We start from the raw sequence: 18,893 nt of genomic DNA, 5'->3' as shown, positions 1-18,893 counted from the left end.
CTCACATTCATCCTCACTTTCACTATCTCAGATCTTTTTTTTTCTTTTTTTTTTAATAAAAAGAGCATATCTTATCATTGAAAATCCACAATTAGTAAAATACCAGAAAAACACCAATGTAAAGCAGCACGCCATCTATCACCTTAAACACCTCCCAAATCTGGGATGCTTCCGTGCATGTGTGCGCCATCTCCAAGTGCCTTGGGTTCCCCTTGTACCTGTCACCCATGAAAAGCGCATGGGAATTTTGTTGCAGAACAGAACAGTTCAACCAATTCAATGCTGACTTGCCGTGAGCATCTGCACATTTGCGGTGAGCATCCACAAGAAGGCAAAGCAAAGCTGCATAGCCAACGTTGAAGGTACCAGAGAGGCAGTGCTACAATACAAGGGGATCTCAACAGAGACAATGAAAACAAAAAGGATGACAGCAAGATGAGAATATTTTTTGATACATGAACCAAGGGCAATGTCAAATGCAAAAACTACCATCCTAAAGTGGAGTGAGACAGTTCCTCAAATCATGACCCAAGCTCATATCATGAGAAGGCAAGCCTAGAGATCAGTTGCTGAGAAAGAACACCGAGAAGGTTTTTTTGGACGGGCATTACTTCTTGACTCTGTCACTTCCTGATAGACTTGAGAGTGTGACCGTGTAAATTTATCAAAACATTTGATGACCTCTGCTTGTCAAACTTTGCAACTAAAACCTAATCTGAACTTCCAAAAAGTGCTAGGTGTCCATATCAAATTTTTTGTAAAACTTTACAAATATAAGGCTCAAAATTATTCATTGACCTTGTACTATAAAAAATAAAGAGGTAAAATAGAAATTTCAAGTGGGTACAGGCACCTTTGTATAATTAAAGAGTGAAGTGCACAAAATGAGAATAATCAAAAGATAGAGAATTTTACCAAACCACTATCTTCAATGTAAGTAATAAAGAGCTACAGATATGATACAATCAAATTTGGAAGTTATCTAAACTAGACAACTACCATTTTCCCCCCCCTGAAGTAGGCAACAGATCATCCATACTATACGTATCATAATATTGCTAACAAAGCTTAATCACTTTTATTTGGACACTTAAAATCTTTCTTAATAGATGGTCCTAAGATGGTTAGATATAAATTGGGAGGCAAAATCCAAAATTAAACTGGTGCCTTGCTTCATCATTGCTTAGACTGGTTTGAAGGAATATCATCTTGAGCTGCATTTTAAGTATGGACTTGAAGTCACCATTATTGATCATAACATTGAAAAGGTGTGCCTCAAAAATGAATTCAAGGATACTTACTGCTCAATATAAAGCCCATAAGAAGGCTCTGGGCTTTCTCAGCCTGCTCTGGGCTTCCAGATATTTGAACAATTTTTCCAGACTGCTCTGGTCTGTCTTCAATGACGGTAATAGATGCTCCAGACATCTGTACAATTGAAACATCAAAAAATAACAAAGTTGATCCTTTTTCTAATCTATGACAGCAATGCCAGCTATTTCGTTAATTAAGATCACCTCACTGATTTGAGCAAGCTTGTTTCCAGATCTCATAATTAAACTCGGGACTGCCTGGTCTGGAATGGTAACTTCCAATGTGCTCTTAGTAACCAAGGGAACATTAAATCTGATAAAGGATAGTATAAGTTATCCACAAAAAGTGTGCATACGCATCCATCACCTATGGATACAGTATATATTTTCAAAGGTCAATAAAAAAAGATAAATCATTCTACCTTCGTACACCACTTTGCCTTCCCTCATCACTGGCATTGCTCTCTTTCTGGTCTGACACACTAGGAAATCCGGTGTCATACTGTCCGCAACATGTTAATATTAGATGTCAAAGACCATTAAAAAGATCAAGAAGAGTTATCATATCAGGAAAAGAATACAGAACGAGAATCATGGAGGAAAACCATGTGGATAGATCATCTATATAGATTGACAAGCAACATACAATCGAGAACCAAGAAGCACAATCAGTGGCAAAAATGGAGGAAAATGTGAAAATGCAAGGTTAGATTGCTTCTGCAAAATTATACTGCACACTGGGTAGAGGAAGAAAAGTGGGTGCATGAATGCATAATGAAATTCTAAAAGATGCCCATAATTCATAATGTACAAATGCAACTTTTAGCTACCACCGTATTTCACTTTCACTGAATATAATATTTTTATGTCATACTTATGTAGCTCTTGTTATCTGTGTAAAAAAACAGTAATTACTTGAAATTGGAACTAAATTAGGTTTAATTGGGTTTAACAAGTTGAATTGGGTTCCAACAAAAAGAGGTAAAGCTTCATGGGAGGAATTAGAGATAGCTGTCCAAACTCATTCCACATGCTCTGATGGAGATTGGTGCAACCACAATGTCCACCCCCATCACTTCATTCAGTGCAAGTAATACTAGTTTCAATAGCACTATTAGTAAGGTCATTGATAGAGGGGTCATAATGGATAAAAAGGTGAAAAAAAGGATATCAATGTTTGAAGATTTAGATGTGCATCGGTAGCCCTATAAAGAGAAGAAAATGAACAAGAAATTTGTTTGATTTCCTTTTTCAAACTAGAAGTTTACATAATTAATTGTAGGATGTTATGGAGAGGAATTACGTGAATTGCTGGATGTTTATGCAACAACCAATCTTGCACCAATGATGCTGGACTTTGCAAGTTGGGGAGGCATGACGAAAAAAATAGGGAGTCCAGAACAGGGGAGAAAGGAAGGGCAACTAGACAAGGACTTTCTAGAAAGTTAGGGCTGATGGCTACTGGAAAGCATGGAGGAGGGAAGGAAGGCCTGCTTGAAAAAGGAACTGGAAGGCCATTGGAATAATGGAGAGGTTGGGGGTTTTCTCAATATACATACCATCCAATGGATACATTCCATACAACAATAAGATCCACATAATTCCCTTAACTTCTACTCTATATGCAATAGGGTTTGTATTATTTCACTAGGAGAGGTTAGAACCAAAAGTTTATATTTGCACATAACTAATTGATGTAAAAATTATTAGGTACTAGGTGTTGTAGCATTTAGTCCGAGATTGGTATTTTAAATTCAGAGTTTTTAAACATACCATGAAATGGATATACTTCCACAAGAATAAGATCAGCATAATTTCCCTAACTTCTACTTGATATCAAAGCCTCCTGATTAGGTTTTAGGTTTCTTCTCTTCAGACTGGTTCGAGGGGGTTGTAGCAAGGTTTAAAATTTCAACCCGTGCCAAGGTTTCGGTCTCATACCGGAACGATACAATTTCGGTATCGTATCGTGCCGATACAGTTCCGGTATTTTTTATTTATCTATAGTAATTATAAGATAAATATGTTTATTGTGTATATAAAAATAAGTTGTATATTGATTTATTATAAGTTCTTAATTATTGAATAATTTAATATTGTTAGAAAAAATAATTAAAAATAGTTTTATTTAAATAGAATTGATATATCAATAATTCAAATTAAAATTGAGGTATCTATAATAATAATAATAATAATATATAAATTAATACAAGATATTACTTTATATTAATAATAATTATATAAATTAACTATTTATTCATTTAATTAATTATTAATTAAATAATATATATTTTAAATAGTAAAAAATATCAAGTAAAAAATTTAAAAAAATATCATAATATAAATATAATTTATTAGAATTTTTTTTTTAAATTTAAATGAAATTTAAAATAATAAAAAAATATATTAGAATATAAATAAGAATTATTATATATTTTTTAAAAATTTTAAATGAAATTTAAAAATTATTTTTTTCAGAATATTAATTAATAAAATTTATTTAATTTATTTTAATTTTAAATATATTTTTTATATATTTTATTAGGATAATTTAATTAGGGTTTATAAAAATCTCTTCGAAATATCACACATCCTCTTTAAGAATTATTTAAATTAATTAAATAAAATAAATAATTATTAAAAAATAAAAAAAAATCGCGTACCTGCGTAAGCGAGATGCGTACCTGCGTAAGCGAGATCGCCCGCGATGATCGCGGGTGATCCCGCAGGGGCATCCGGCGGCGTTGGAAGCGTCACTGGACGCCTCCGGCGACACCGGAGGGGTCGCCGGAAGCGTCCGGTGACCCTGCCGGACACTTTCGGCGCCACAGATAGCGTCGCGCACGACGCCTTTGGTGCCAAAGGCGTCATGGGACGCCACCGAAGGCGTCACGAGACGCCACCGGAGGCGTCCCTCGTCTCCTCCGGCGCCGACGGAGGCGTCCTACGTCTCCTCCGGCGCTGTCGAGACGGGGACACCTCCCGTGCCAGTTTCGACCGTCCGACGGAATGATAAAAACTATCCGTGTCGGGCGGCACGAAACGCCATTTCAAACCCTAGGTTGTAGTTTAGATGGTTGTTTCCCTTTCCTATTTGAAGTCTCGTACTTGCATCATCTCCTTAATCTCTCGGCAATTAACAATCTTCTCTCTGCATGTCCTTGCTCATGAGCGAATTCTGTCCCTTCTACCTTCTCTACCTTCAGTTCAACTCTTGACAACCCAGAGGTACATCCTGTCAACAAGATCGGCACTTGATCAAAACAAGAGTTATCCTGATTGAGTAGGCATTTGGCTCTTCCCCTTATCATCACCTGTGTTCCAAATCCCATCTGCATCTTCTTCTTCCCAATCTTCATATTGTCTCCCTGGTTGTGCTTTAGTCTCCAATTGGACCTCCTCAATGCCATCTTCCAGCAGTCCTGCCCGAGTCTTCAACTATCGCACTGCTCCAAATCCTACAACACCTAGAGTTCCAACAATGTGTCACTGTCATCCTCCAGCACCTCTTCGTCAGCATATTTCGCTCTGCAGATTGCTTCACTTCGTAGGTTCTTCGGCAATTGGCGATTGAGTCTGACCACTCTCCCATAACGATCTCTGGCTCTATGTAATCCGACCAAGCAGCTCAAATCCAGCCTCATCTCTTTCAATTTGTCAATGCTTTCCTCTTTTATACATGCAAGCACATCTGGTGGACCATCTTTTCCTCCATAGACTCAGTTGGCCTTCTCTAGCAATGTAATTCATCCTTTGTTAGTGTCTTCTTCCCTTGGTATCTAGCACCAATTGACATTTCTTCTCAGATCAATTGTCTACCTCTTCACTCAGATCTGGTATCTAGATAGCAAATCTGCACTCTCTTGCATCTCTCCTCTCCACGAGCTGCCCTCCACAGCAACTTAACATCTTTCCTCCTTTCCTTTTCAAAAATAAACTTTACTTTTTGCATTTGCGCTTCTTAAACTAGTAAAGGCCTAAATGGTGTGTTATCTTCCTGTTCTCTTAAGGAGAAAATGTTATGTCCTCAGTTTGGTACTTCCAACAGAAGGTCAAAGTATGCAATCTATGTTTCCTTCAAGACCCTAGAGTGCTTTCCTTTTCCTTTTTTCTTTAGTCTATTACATGCTGTTGTATGTGTAGCTTCATGAAGAAGACTGATCAAGAGATTTGTTCTTTCTCACTTAATCTTCTCTCCCTTATCCTATCTCTTTATCTATGTGCTAATCCAAGACCAAAAGAAGTGATGTGTGTGTACTCCCTTTATACTTCTTGTTCCATTATTTTCATGCCTATTTTGTGTTTTGATTACAGGAGATTTTCTATTTGATGTAAATCTGGACCTTGGACCTAGATAGTATTTACTGTTTAGCTTAAAAATAGTGTTAAAAGTATTAGAGTTATTAGATACTAGATGGTGAGAGTTTAGTCCAACATTGGTAGTAATGCAAGCAGGCAATACCATGTTGCACTTCCAAAATCCATTAGCATGACAAGTCATAAGTTGATTCATCAATAAAAGATAAACTATATAGTCAACTAGCATGGGTTCAATTCGGCTATCGATTAACAGGCTAGATCTAAACTGTTAAACGCAAATTATGAACAAATATCATAGAATTAAAATTATATTGTGGCATAAACTAAAAGATGTGACAGTTAATCATCATTGAATAGCATTCAACTTTCAAGCTTATTAAAAATAAGAGCAAAAGAGTAGAGAAAATGAAATGAAATATTTTTACTTTTTCCAAGTGTTTTTGTCTCAAACTTCCCAAAGGTTATACATTATCTTCCCCATATATGTGATATTTTACCGTAACTTTCCTATTTAGATTGTATTGTAATGATTGCCTACTTATTTTCTTCCTACAACATGGGCACATTATGGAGAGTTGCGGAAACCTACAACCTAGCATTGGAACACAAGCCTTTGCAGTTTTAAGACATTGCCAAAAACTCATGAGAATGAAGATCTCCTGAAACAAGTAAAAAATTGCAAGCTCATTGTTCAAACCGTGTAGCCCAAAAGTACTTTCTTGTATAAAACTAATTTGAGAATATAGACAGGTTGATCTTTCTAATGGCATCACATTTTATTGTTCTTCAGGTATTGTCCTTAAATGGTTCCTAAATCACTAGAAATTTTAGCAACAAGCGCACGTGCAGAAGCTTTTTAAAGATGCATAAAAATGCCACTTAAATCATCAGAGATGGTAAATGTTTTAAAACTATACAAGAGAGGAGAATGTACACGCTAAACCATAGAGATCTAAATGAACTGCTACCTTTGAATGTCGTGTGCCAATTACTACATGCATATTTTGAATTTCTGTCTGTGGATCACTTCCTTGATAAGATTCATGTGGTGATGCTTTAGCAGGAGAGTTACATTCCTTTCCAGCAATAATACCAGCATGGCTCGGGGCAGCAAAGGACAGTGGAAGTGTACTTTTCGGAGCAGAATTATCCTGGTAAAGGTAATCACGTAGCTTTGCAGTCACCTGAATAAGAGCATTTCTAGCTTCTCTAATCTCCCCTACAATCTGAGATCAATTGGAAATTTTCAGGTAGCACATGATCATCATAACAGAAAAGGTAACAAACCTTAAGCAAAATCTGCATGATGAGATTAATCATATAAGTAGCAATATCTTAAGTGCTTAAGGGAACCCACCTGAACAAGCTCATCAGCCTCCATTGCACAAGTAGGAAGGTCTTCTTTAGGTAATATCTGTATGTTTGCACTGGTCAATCTTTGAATATCTGACAATAATCCATCGAATCCCTCCAGCGAAATAATTTCACAGGTTGGAACAAGAAGCCTTGTTGTAATGACATTATCCTTATCAGGACCAAGGTCTACTATTTTAGTCTGTATATGCAACAAAGCCTCCTGAGCTGGAAAAAGATCCGCATCTGATCCCTGATGCAAAATCATAGACATGTTCCTTAATATTCAATAAATTAATTGGGTTGGCAAAGAATCTAAAAAAGAAATTACCTAATTTTGATCAAATCACTATAACAACCAAGTCTTCCCACTAAGTAGGTCGGATATTTTGATCAAATCAATATGCAACAAAAAAGAAACCAATTTAGATTATGGCCTTATTTTTGTTGAATCAATCACTATTTTACATGTAAGATTTTGTCATTGATCCATGGACTTCTAGTTTTAGTGTTAATTTGTGGGCAATTACTAGGGTTACTTTTCCTTGGCAGTCCCCTCTACCTGTGTGTATATTATGTTATTATAACTTTTCATCTACTACCTTTTGTATTTGCATTATATAAAAGGAAGTCCCTGACTATTTACAAGTACTTGAAACTCACAAAAAAATGGTTCAAAATATTATAAAACCTTAGTTTGTGTGACAATGAATATATTAAATTTTGAGACCTTTTAAAGATTTAATCAGCAAATATGTTAATTGAACACTAGAACCAATAAATGAAACGGTGACAAGGGAGCAATTAAGCTCTACATGTTTTATCCTCTCATAAATACTACACTGGAGGCAAATCCTTCATGTTGAAAATTGAGCTAACATTTAATTTTGCTGGCAGATTAAATTATAAAACCTTAGTGCTTTGCTCAATAAGAAAGGACTTGTGGCATGGTCATGAAGTTTCTTAACAGAGATTTTCGGAAAATGTTTTGGGCATATGAATACAAGAACATAATCTCCCTATATTATGCGTCCAGTGCAGTTTTCCTCCTAACATAAAGATGAATCTCAGGTGCACTCAGTACAAACTTAGATTCATTGGAGAAATGAGAAGGTAAATTAGGTCAATAGGCTAAAACTAACAATATCTTGAAAGAATAATTTGACTATTTGTGATGCATCATTGGTAGGGCTGTAAACAAGCTGAGCCGAGCCGAGCCGAGCCGAGGCGAGCTTTGGGGTGTTCAAGCTTATTTGATAAGGTAACTGAGCCAAACCAAGCCAAGCTTAAAATAAACCAAGCCTTTGAAATGATTGTTCAAGTTTGGCTTGGTTTATTTTTTTATGAACTTGAGCTTGTTTGAAGCTTGGCTTGAACTTAGTTCGTTTAGATGGATATCGAGCTCTCATTTCAAGCTTGGCTTGAAGTTGATTCGAACTTGGTTTGTTTAGATATTATCGGGTTATCAATTCAAGCTCGTTTGATTGTTCGAAACTTTTACTTTTTTTAATTAGTTATTGAACTTGATAATTCAAACTTATTTATTTTTTTTATTTTTTTTATTTTTATTTATTTAGCATATTGATAAGAGTTTTATTAATGAACATGGTTTGTAAATATTGTTCACAAACGTTGTTCACGGACATTAACGAGTTGAACACATATGCGTTCAAGCTTGTTTGTTTAGCTTAATAAGTTGTTCAAACTTGTTTATTTAATTGATCTTGTGGATATTGAACGAACATAAACAAGCATCATTTACAACCCTAATCATTGGATTTTTTTCAAATGGAATAAAGTGTGACATGTTAAAACTTTATCCACAATTATCTTAATAGAATTGGAAAGGTTTGAGCATCCTGAAACAAATTCCTTATTAAGGTCATTCCAAGGCCTGCGGATCGTAGAAAATGTAACTGTTTGTAAACAACATTGTTTTGTTTGATTGTATTAGTTATCTAACATAATATTGACAATTTTTGCAAAATTACTCCAGAAGGATAGATAAAATGAACTACCAGCTAATAGAGTTATTGTCTTGTCATTCCAAAAGTAGCCTACAAGGTCACCTACATAAAGTTCCACATCAAGAAATCTCCTAAGCATGCCCAGAGAATATACAAACATCCTAACAAAAATAACTATCATTGTTGATGTAATCTTCGTGGCAGGTCCTTGTGTCTCACTGAAGATCATACCAATGTAAAGACAAGGTAGTCATTATTCAGATGTTCAACTCTTGTGATTGTGTGTTCCCTATGTAGCAACAATCCTAGAACTAACATCAGTGGATTTATTATCCTATCGATGGTGATACTTCAACAAAAAAAGTTCATTCTTGGATTGACTTTACCCACCTAGCATGTTTTGAAGAAAAACTTTTAACTTTTTTGTCATTCAATAAATCTTAACACATAGTAATCAGAGTGTGCAATGAACTCATTTAGTAGTAAGCAAAGTTCAAAATCTCAAACTATGCCGAAGTTTCGAATTTTAATTAAAATGATATTGTTTTTTGATGTTAGTATAGATATAGGTAGAGAATTGGCTGGGAAAGGAAGAAGGAGATGAAAAAGAAGAAGAAGACACAACTATATAAATAATTTTGGATTTTGTCCCATCCAAAATGGTACAATTTTGACAATATATTACCCAAGAAAAAACTACAAAAATGAATAATGAACATTTTTTAAATTCATCTTGACACATTTTATAACATGTCATTGTCGAGGGGTGTCAAATCTTAATATGACACAATACTCATTGACATGATTAACAAAATAATGCATTTTCCTTTGTCAAGTAGTATCGAATTTTGGTAATGTATCGGAACCATACATTTCAACAGTACCACCTAATATGGTGTGAGATTTTAAATCATGGTAGTAAGTAAAATAGTTTAAATGGTAGCGGAAAACTCATTATCATAAGTTGATAGCATTTATTAGTCTCATTGAGTAAGTCGCTAAAGAATGCAACGACCCTAATTTAAGGTGCCCTATATCCCTATTCCCAATGCATCACAATTAAGCTCAAATGGTATGGAGAGATTAGAATGCATACGGTCATACGTTTAGACCTGCTTTTCTTGGTCTTCTAGAAGGTTGCAAAGCATTTGATCATTTAATTAATTGGACAAAACATTTTCTAAGAGATATTCTCTTGTGAGATCATCGATTGAATGAAATCCATGAAATCAAACTTATCCAAATAACAAGTTGAGTCCCTTTAGATTGTTGGTGAAAACATGCTAATACTTGTTCATGCTATCTCTTGATCATATATGAGAAATTAAGAATCATTGATCTAGGAAGGAAAGAAAAATTGTATACTTCTATACCCTGATATAATTAGTTTGCATATGCATGAATAAATCAATGATCCAATGATGATAAACTCCTTAGTAAAACATCATACTAAAAAGTTTCATACAATAAAATATTACCTTGGTGCTGATAAATTCACATGTAAGCAAAAGGTATTAAGCATAAGACATGCAACAGGACTGCAAAACATGGCTAATTTGGCATACTTCAGCGTGGCTATCTCTAGCGATTATGTATAATCATTGAACACATGAACTTCTTAAAATGGCATGTCACATGTGAATTAAAAAGATACATCTCTCAAGCAGCATAATTTGTGCATGAATATCATAAACAGTTCTTTTACTCTAAAATCAATTTACACTCATAAATGAGGCTAGTTTCCACTAAGAAAAAAAAAGGAGATATTGGAATTTGTGCATGAATAGCATAAACAGTTCATTTCTACCTCATCAGAAGTAATAGTTATAATGCATTCATCTGAACCTGGCACAGGATCAGAAACTTGCACATCCACACCCACATCAGCTTGCAACATTTCAATAATTCCACTTGAAAGTCCAATGATCCTTTCAACTTTATCATTGGGACAAAGAATACGGAATACAAGCTCCTCAAAGGATAATGTTTGTGATTGGTCATTCACATGATTAGCATCTGAATCAAATGAGTATCCATGATGGTCCAAAGCGTATGAGTTATTTCTTGATCGATCTAATCCAGCTGAGGATCGTGAAGCCAAAAGAGATTCTTCAGCGCCTGATAGATGTGGTGTATTACTTACAAACTCATCATAGCGCTCTGGTGAATATGTTCGTCCACGGGAAGGACCACGATCACGATGTAAGCTCTCCTTTAAACGAGATAATACGATGGCTACAGCTTTTTTCACACAATTTCCCTCTCCAACAATCTGCAAAAAAAAAAAACGGAGATGATAAAAATTAAAAATACTGTTAAACTATGAATTTCAACTAAAGAAGAAATAAGAATTGGTTGCCGCAAATAGTAAAGCAGGATAAGACATCTTGGATCATCCATATAATGGAGTCTTGCCACTGTTTTCTTACAATGGAATATTGAAAAATAGTACAGAACAAAAATAAAAAATGAATGCAAATGGCAATGCAACATCATAAAATAAGTAAAAAATCAGTCACTCAAACTAAATCACAATATAAATTATTTAGTTGAGCATTACATCTCGCGTAAAAGGGATATAGAAACATTTATTAGTTTTCAAAATCTCCAATAAGAACACCAACTAGAAATAGTGTGAACTGTCTTGTACATTACGTACAAAGGCATTAAACAGGAAAGCTTTTTAAAAAACAGTTCAGAACCTCATTTTAACTTCAACCATTTCATCCCAAGCATGTCACTACATATACTCAACTCAGGAACTTAAACCATTATTGTTCAATGAAAGCTCATGAGAGTAGCGCAGTCAAGGTATCTGGCTATGTTTTCCAAGTACATTTTGGAGAAAAGTTATATTATATGGACATATCACATTTAGGAACATTGCTGACTCAAGAATAGGTATCAAAACTCTGCAGCTACAGATCAGCATGATAAAAACATGAGTATCAACGTTGGTAATGTCACCTGAACTACCTCCTCTGCAACTGTGACACATCGAGGAGTGTACTGATCCCGTGGCAAAATTCGGATGTGGGTATTGGTTTCCATCCTCATCTGCTCAATTATCTTCCCTCCCCTCCCCAACAAGCAACCCACATGAGTTCTCGGCACAACCAGCCTCGTTGTAATCCTTCCTCGATCCCTATCCCCACCTCCCCACCCTGCCCCACCGCTGCCATACGCTTCATCCTCATTGCCGTCTCCGAATTCAAACTCGGCGTCCACGATCCGCTCATGGATCATCCGCAGAGCGTCCTCCGCTGGCGAGTACTGGGGTGGGCGACCATCCAGCTCCTTCCTCCGATCGTCCAACGTCTCAATTATCCTCTCGTCGTCACCGGGGACCAGCTGGTGAACGTTGATCCACGCGCCGGTCTCCTGCCGGAAGGCCTTGATAATGCTGCCGTACTTGCCGATGACGCCGCCGGCCTTGGTATCAGGGCACAGGATGCGGAAGAAGGTGGTGACAGTGGCCGCGCTGTGGGGGCCGTCCTGGAGCTTGGGGGAGGGGGAGAGGGTGGAAGAGGAGGGGAGTGTTGGCGGGGGCGGCGGCGGCGGTGGTAGAGGCGGAGGTGGGGGCGGGCCGCGGCGATCACCGCTCCGCCGGTAGTGGTTTCCGCGCCGGTGGTGTCCTCCGCTGCCGCCGTCGTAGCGGGACTTGGATCGAGGGGGAGGGCTCGGGGAGTGGGCGTCGAGGTCGTGGTGGTAGCTCCGCTTGGAGCGCGATCGCTCCATCGCTTCCCCAAGTAGAATCTGTGGAGATTTGAGCTTCTCGATTCGATCGATATGGAAATCGTTGGTTAGGGTTTTCCTTTGGCTGGTCTTCCACTACCACTCGAGCTTCCAGAAATCGACGAGCAGCGCAGTCGCATAATAAAACTGGTTACGCTGATGGAGAACAGCCATTACAAAATTTTGTAACGCCGTTACAATAATTCACTAATTCTTATGCTAAATTATCAATAAACATCATCTCTTGCTTCCTCTGTTATTAGACTAAGTAATTATTCCTAACGAAGGAGGAAATTATGATTGCTGGGCTGTCAACCGTTTTTTTACATAAAATTATTATAGGCAACAATTAAAACCGTATTTTTTTATAAGAAAATATTATCAAAGAAATATTCTTTTTTTTTATTAGCAATAAACGGAAGTTACATGGGATATTTTTATAAAATTTACCTTTTAAATTCATATAACTTTTAATTTAAAACGGTTATAAATAAATAAATATATATATATATAGAGAGAGAGAGAGAAAGAATTTTTGTGCTTCGATGCTTATGTTGCGGCGTCGTGCGGTGCCGTCCACATCAGCTGCGGTGAAATGAAAATGAACGAAAGAAAGCAGTGCCTGAGAAAAAAAGAAAAAACAGCGCAGGAGGAAAAAAAACAAAAAAACGCAAGCCACCTCCTCAACCCTAGCGCTTCTCTCTCCCGTCCCCGAGATCTACTCTCTCCCTCGCTGATCGTTGCTCTCGCCGCTCTCTCCCTCGCCGACATCTGAGATCTGCTGCTCTCTCCCTCGCCCTCGCCGAGATATGAGATCTGCTGGTCTCTCCCTCGCCAGCTCTCGCCCTCGCCGAGATATGAGATCTACTGGTCTCTCCCTTGCCAGCTCTTGCCCTCGCCGAGATCTGAGATCTGCTGCTCTCTTCCTCGTCGAGATCTGAGATCTGCTGCTCTCTCCCTCACGAAGCTCAACTCTCTCCATCGCCGAGCGCTGCTCTCTCCCCTCTCCTGCCGCCGCCTCGAGTCCCCTCCTACCTAAGCGAGTAGTGGTTCTTCTTCTTTTTATTATTTTCAGTTGTACTTCGTATCATTTATCCTTGGTTAAAGTTAGATTGCTTTTGAATAGAACCATGCTTTTGAAAATGGAACTGTCGGTGTGACGTGGCTAGAATGTTGACCGCATCCCCATGACTTGGATGGTGAACTGTCTTCTGTGTTGATCAAGTCATCAGAGGCCTTCCGGTTAACAATACCTGCAACCAACGATCGGGTTGCCCCGATCCCCGGTACCTCGATGCTCGAGGCGGGTCCCATGAATATGTGAGCAGTCGAATAATAGTAGACCAATGAAATAAACACAGGATGAGTACAGTGGCGTACCCTAGTCTCGGGGCGCCCTCGATGGATCGATGAGCTGGTCGCGATGCTCATCGAGTCGTTGCGACCCTGAAGAGTAGATGAATGTGAGACCGCTGAGGAGCCGGATCTGGGGGTGACGACATGGAATCCGGTGCAGCATGGATCCAAGAGGCAGCATGTCGGCCAAAATATGACGACGACTCCTGAGCCGGAATACTATAGCGGCTCGCAGGCCGGGACACGACACGCAGGTCGGATAATACTAATAACTCACAATCATAATAGAGATACGAAACACAATGGCAATGTGGCCGGAACACAGTACATAGGGCAAAACACATATCACACAGGTAGAGTGCAATAGCAGTAACCCAAAGGTTGGATCAGCGGTGGCTCGAGAGCCAGATCATCTCCGAAATCGTACACTGGCATAGATCGAATATCGAATCGGCATCCAAAGTGTATGAAAGCGCAACTCGAGAGCTGGACAGGCGTCGCGAACGTGGCAGCGGCGCTGGATGGTCGGATTTGGCGATAAGAGTGCCAACAACGACGATGGCGCTGTGCCACCGACGATGTCCATGGGTCGGCCGGTGGTTGTCGCTGGAGGTGGCGTCGGAGGGCGGCAGCGACCACTAGAGGTGCCTGCGGTGATTGCTAGACTCTGCAGCAACTGCTGGAGGTGGCGCCGACGGTCGCGGGAGGAGGCGACAGCGGCAATCCTCTTCAGTGGCGTCAGCGTCGGTGAGGGGAGGAGCGACGACGACTGTGACGTGAAGAGGAGGTAGTGTCATTGGTGTAAGATAATGGCAGCGGCGGTGTCGTCCAAGAGCGACCTGGAGGGATATGAATTGCCAGTGTATCGGCGATCTCTGGTGGAGGCGGCGAGGTGACCCTAGCCTTCGTTGTTGCGAGGGTGGCGGCAGGAAACCCCACCTCCTCTTCCTATGACGGCGCGGGCGTGAAGAGGCCGGAGGAAAGGAGGTAGACGAGAGGAGGAGGGGAGCGGCCGGCGACTGGCATCGGCGTCGGCGGCGACGAGGCGCATGAGAGGAAGAAAGCTTCTCCTTGGCAGCGGAACGCTGCACGAACCAAATCCTCTCCCTTTTCCTCATGAACAATGCCCCCTTTCATACAAAAACCCTCAAAAGGTGCAATGACTAAAATGTCCCCACTCCTCCTTATTTCTCCTATGCCCTTATGCTATATCCGCATCACAAGTCTCCCCTCAAATCTAATCGGAGGAGGTGCGAGTCCAACTGACTGGACTGTCTATCACAAAGACTGAATCACTCTCAATAACCGAGTCAAATCGTTGAACCCGTCGTATAATATCACACGAGCGGCCGCTATCGTAATGGTGTTGCATGAGAGATGGTAGTGATGCCAAGCGATCGACGAAGCAACGAGCGAGGCAAGTGCTGACAGAACGACGCGTCCTTGGCAGAGTGGCGAGAAAAACGTGTCGACTGAGCGGCAAAAAATAGTGTCGAGCGGATGCCATGCAAGCTATCAGGCGAATGCCAAGTGAGCGCCCGGGCTAATACCGAACGAGCAATGAGGCAGTGCCGAGCAGAAGTGGAGCCCGAAAACTGAACGGGAGTATAGCCCATGAATCGAAAGCGCACGAAAACAAAGTCGTTAGTTGAGCGAGTGCATCACCCACGAGTTGAACGGAAGTGTATCCCGGGAATCGAAGACGCATGGAAGCGAAAGTCGTGAGCTGAGCGAGCGCAGAACCTATGAGATATTCTAGCCCGCAACTAGTGGAAATATTCTTGTTCGCGACCATTGGAGATAGCTCGACCCTGAACGGGGGAGATAAGCTACTCTGATATACTCCGTAACCAATGAAGACCACTCGACCCCGAATGGGGGAGATACGGGATCCGATAAGCTGGCCCGCAACCAGTGGTTTATAGTCATCGCTCCACTTCTAGGGTTTATAGTCGTTGCTCGACTTCTAGAGTTTATAGTCGCTGCTCGACTTCTAGGGTTTATAGTCATCGCTCGACTTCTAGAGGTTGTTGCTCTAATATAACTCAAACCCGAACGATCAGCTCGGGAGTCTCTGACTCAAGGATTTATAGTCGCCGCTCGACTTCTAAAGTTTATAATCGTCGCTCGACTTCTAAAGCCCATGGCTCTAATATAACTCAAACTCGGTCGATCGATTCAGGAGTCTTCGACATTGAGCCTGTGACTCTAATATAATATAAACCGGTCGATCGACACAGGAGTCTTCGACATAAAGCCTGTGGCTCAAATATAAACACCCGACCGATTGACACGGGAGTCTTCGATGTTGAGCCTGTGGCTCAAATATAATATAAACCCCGCCGATCGGTACAGGAGTCTTCAACGTTGAGCCTGTGGCTCAAATATAATATACACCCGGCTGATTGGCATGGGGAGCCTTTGGCATTGAGCCTGTGACTCTAATATAATATACACTCGGCCGATCGGCCCGGGAGTCTTCGACGTTGAGCCTGTGGCTCAAGTATAGCATAGACCCCGCCGATCGGCATGAGAGTCTTCGACATAAAGCATGTGGCTTAAATATAATATACATCCGGGCGATCGACACGGGAGTCTTCGACGTGGAGCCTGTTGCTCAAATATAATATACACTCGGCCGATCGACACGAGAGTCTTCAACGTTGAGCCTGTAGCTCAAATATAATATACACCCGCACGGTAGTCTTCGACGTTGAGTCTGTGGCTTAAATATAATATACACCTGGCTGATCAACACAGGAGTTTTCGACGTTGAGCCTGTGGCTCAAATATAATATCACCTCGTTAATCGACACGGGAGTCTTCGACATTGAGCCTGTGGCTCAAATATAATATACACCCGGCCGCTTGGCACGGGGAGCCTTCGATATTAAGCATGTGGCTCAAATATAATATACATCCGGTCGATAGGATCGGAAATCTTCGACGTTGAGTCTGTGGCTCAAGTATAGCATAGACCCGACTGATCGGCACGGGAGTCTTCGACATAGAGCCTGTGGCTTAAATATAATATACACCCGACCGATCGACACGGGAGTCTTCGACGTTGAGCCTGTGACTCAAATATAATATACACCGGCCGATCGGCACGGGAGTTTTCTACGTTGAGCCTGCGACTCAAATATAATATACACCTGGCTAATCGGACCGGGAGTCTTCAATGTTGAGCCTGTGGCTCAAGTATAGCATAGACCTGGTCAATCGGCACAGGAGTCTTTGATATAGAGTCTGTGACTCGAATATAATATAAACCTGGCTGATCGGTACGAGAGTCTTCACATAGAGTCTGTGGCTCGAATGTAATATACACCCGGTTGATCGGCACGGGAGTCTTCGACATAGAGCATGTAGCTCAAATATAATATAAACTCGGTCAATCGGCACGGGAGTCTTCGACATAGAGCCTGTGACTTGAATATAATATACACCCGGCTGATCGACATGGGAGTCTTCGACGTTGAGCCTGTGGCTTAAATATAATATACACCCAGTCGCTCGACATGGGGAAGCTTTGACATTAAGCATGTGGCTCAAATATAATATACACCCGGCCGATCGCCCCGGGAGTCTTCGACTTGAGCCTGTGACTCAAGTATAGCATAGACTTGACCGATCGGCACGGGAGTCTTCGGCATAGAGCCTGCGGCTCAAATATAATATACACTCGGGCGATCAACACGAGAGTTTTTGACGTTGAGCTTGTGGCTCAAATAAAATATACACCCGGTCGATCAGCACGGGAGTCTTCGACATTGAGACTTTGGCTCAAATATAATATACACCCGACCGATCGGCACAGGAGTCTTCGACGTTGAGCCTATGACTCAAATATAACATAAACCCAGTCGATCGGCACGGGAGTCTTCAATCGAGAAACTATGGCAGATCATATGACTGAAAGATAAAATATAACGAAAAAACTGACCTACCGACCAGCAGAAGATCTGACTCAATTCCTCGACTCCTGAATACCCATGGAATAAGGAGAATATGATATGCTCGTTGAAACCCACCAAGGTCATGAGTATGATAGAATTTTTCGGCATCGTCCATCTTCACGTTCCAGATCAGGCGAAGTTCCCACAGACGACGCCAAAATGATCCTGTCTGGAATCTAAGAAGACGAAACTGCCGGTGTGACGTGGCTGGAATGTTGACCGCATCCCCATGACCTGGATGGTGAGCTGTCTTCTGTTTTGACCAAGTCGTCAGAGACCCTCTGGTCAACAGTACCTGCAACCAGCGACCAGGTTGCCCCGGTCCCCGGTACCTCGATGCTCGAGGCGGGTCCCATGAATATGTAAGCATCCAAATAATAGTAGAACAATAAAATAAATACAAGATAAGTACAGTGGCGTACCCTGACCCGGGGGGCGTCCTTGGATGGATCGGTGAGCTGGTCGCGATACTGATCTAGTCGTCGTGACCCTGAAGAGTAAACGAATGTGAGGCAGCTGTGGAGCCAGATTTGGGGGCGACGACATGGAATCCAATGCAGCATGGATCCAAGAGGCGGCATGTCGGCCGAAATATGACGACGGCTCCAAAGCCAAAATACTATAGTGGCTCGCAGGCCGGGACATGACACATAAGCCGAATAATACCAGTAGCTCACAATCGTAATAGAGATACGAAATACAGCAGCTCGATGGCTTGAACACAGCACACAGGGCAGAACACAGATCACACAGGCAGAGTGCAACAGCAATAACCCGAAGGCCGGATCAGTGGTGGCTCGAGAGCCGAATTATCGCCGAAACCGTACACCGACATAGATCGAATATCAAATCGCCGTCCAATGTGTATGAAAGCGTAGCTCGAGGGCTGG

The 18,893-nt window shown here is 40.8% G+C and overlaps 1 protein-coding gene across 2 annotated transcripts; it reads right to left on the bottom strand.

Annotated features, from left to right (window-relative positions):
• On the bottom strand, positions 1-12,902 carry LOC122009173 (RNA-binding KH domain-containing protein RCF3-like). 2 transcript variants are annotated; one of them, XM_042565211.1, is made up of 9 exons: positions 11,921-12,902; positions 10,761-11,225; positions 6,991-7,239; positions 6,602-6,859; positions 1,736-1,815; positions 1,518-1,626; positions 1,302-1,428; positions 292-379; positions 1-218 (listed from the first exon to the last, which is right to left on the bottom strand). In XM_042565211.1, the coding sequence occupies exons 1-9, from the start codon at positions 12,689-12,691 to the stop codon at positions 92-94; spliced, it is 2,274 nt and encodes a 757-aa protein (XP_042421145.1). In that variant the 5' UTR covers positions 12,692-12,902; the 3' UTR covers positions 1-91. The 2 variants fall into 2 exon arrangements, with proteins under 2 accessions (XP_042421145.1, XP_042421146.1); XM_042565212.1 differs by lacking the exons at positions 1-218; positions 292-379 and adding an exon at positions 910-1,214 and having other exon boundaries at positions 11,921-12,897.
• Positions 12,903-18,893: the final 5,991 nt, after the last annotated feature.

This window comes from Zingiber officinale, chromosome 8A (genome assembly GCF_018446385.1).
Source record: "Zingiber officinale cultivar Zhangliang chromosome 8A, Zo_v1.1, whole genome shotgun sequence".
Taxonomy (NCBI): domain Eukaryota; kingdom Viridiplantae; phylum Streptophyta; class Magnoliopsida; order Zingiberales; family Zingiberaceae; genus Zingiber; species Zingiber officinale.
The sequence above is the reverse complement of the archived record's forward strand: the minus strand, read 5'-3'. Positions and strand labels throughout refer to the sequence as shown.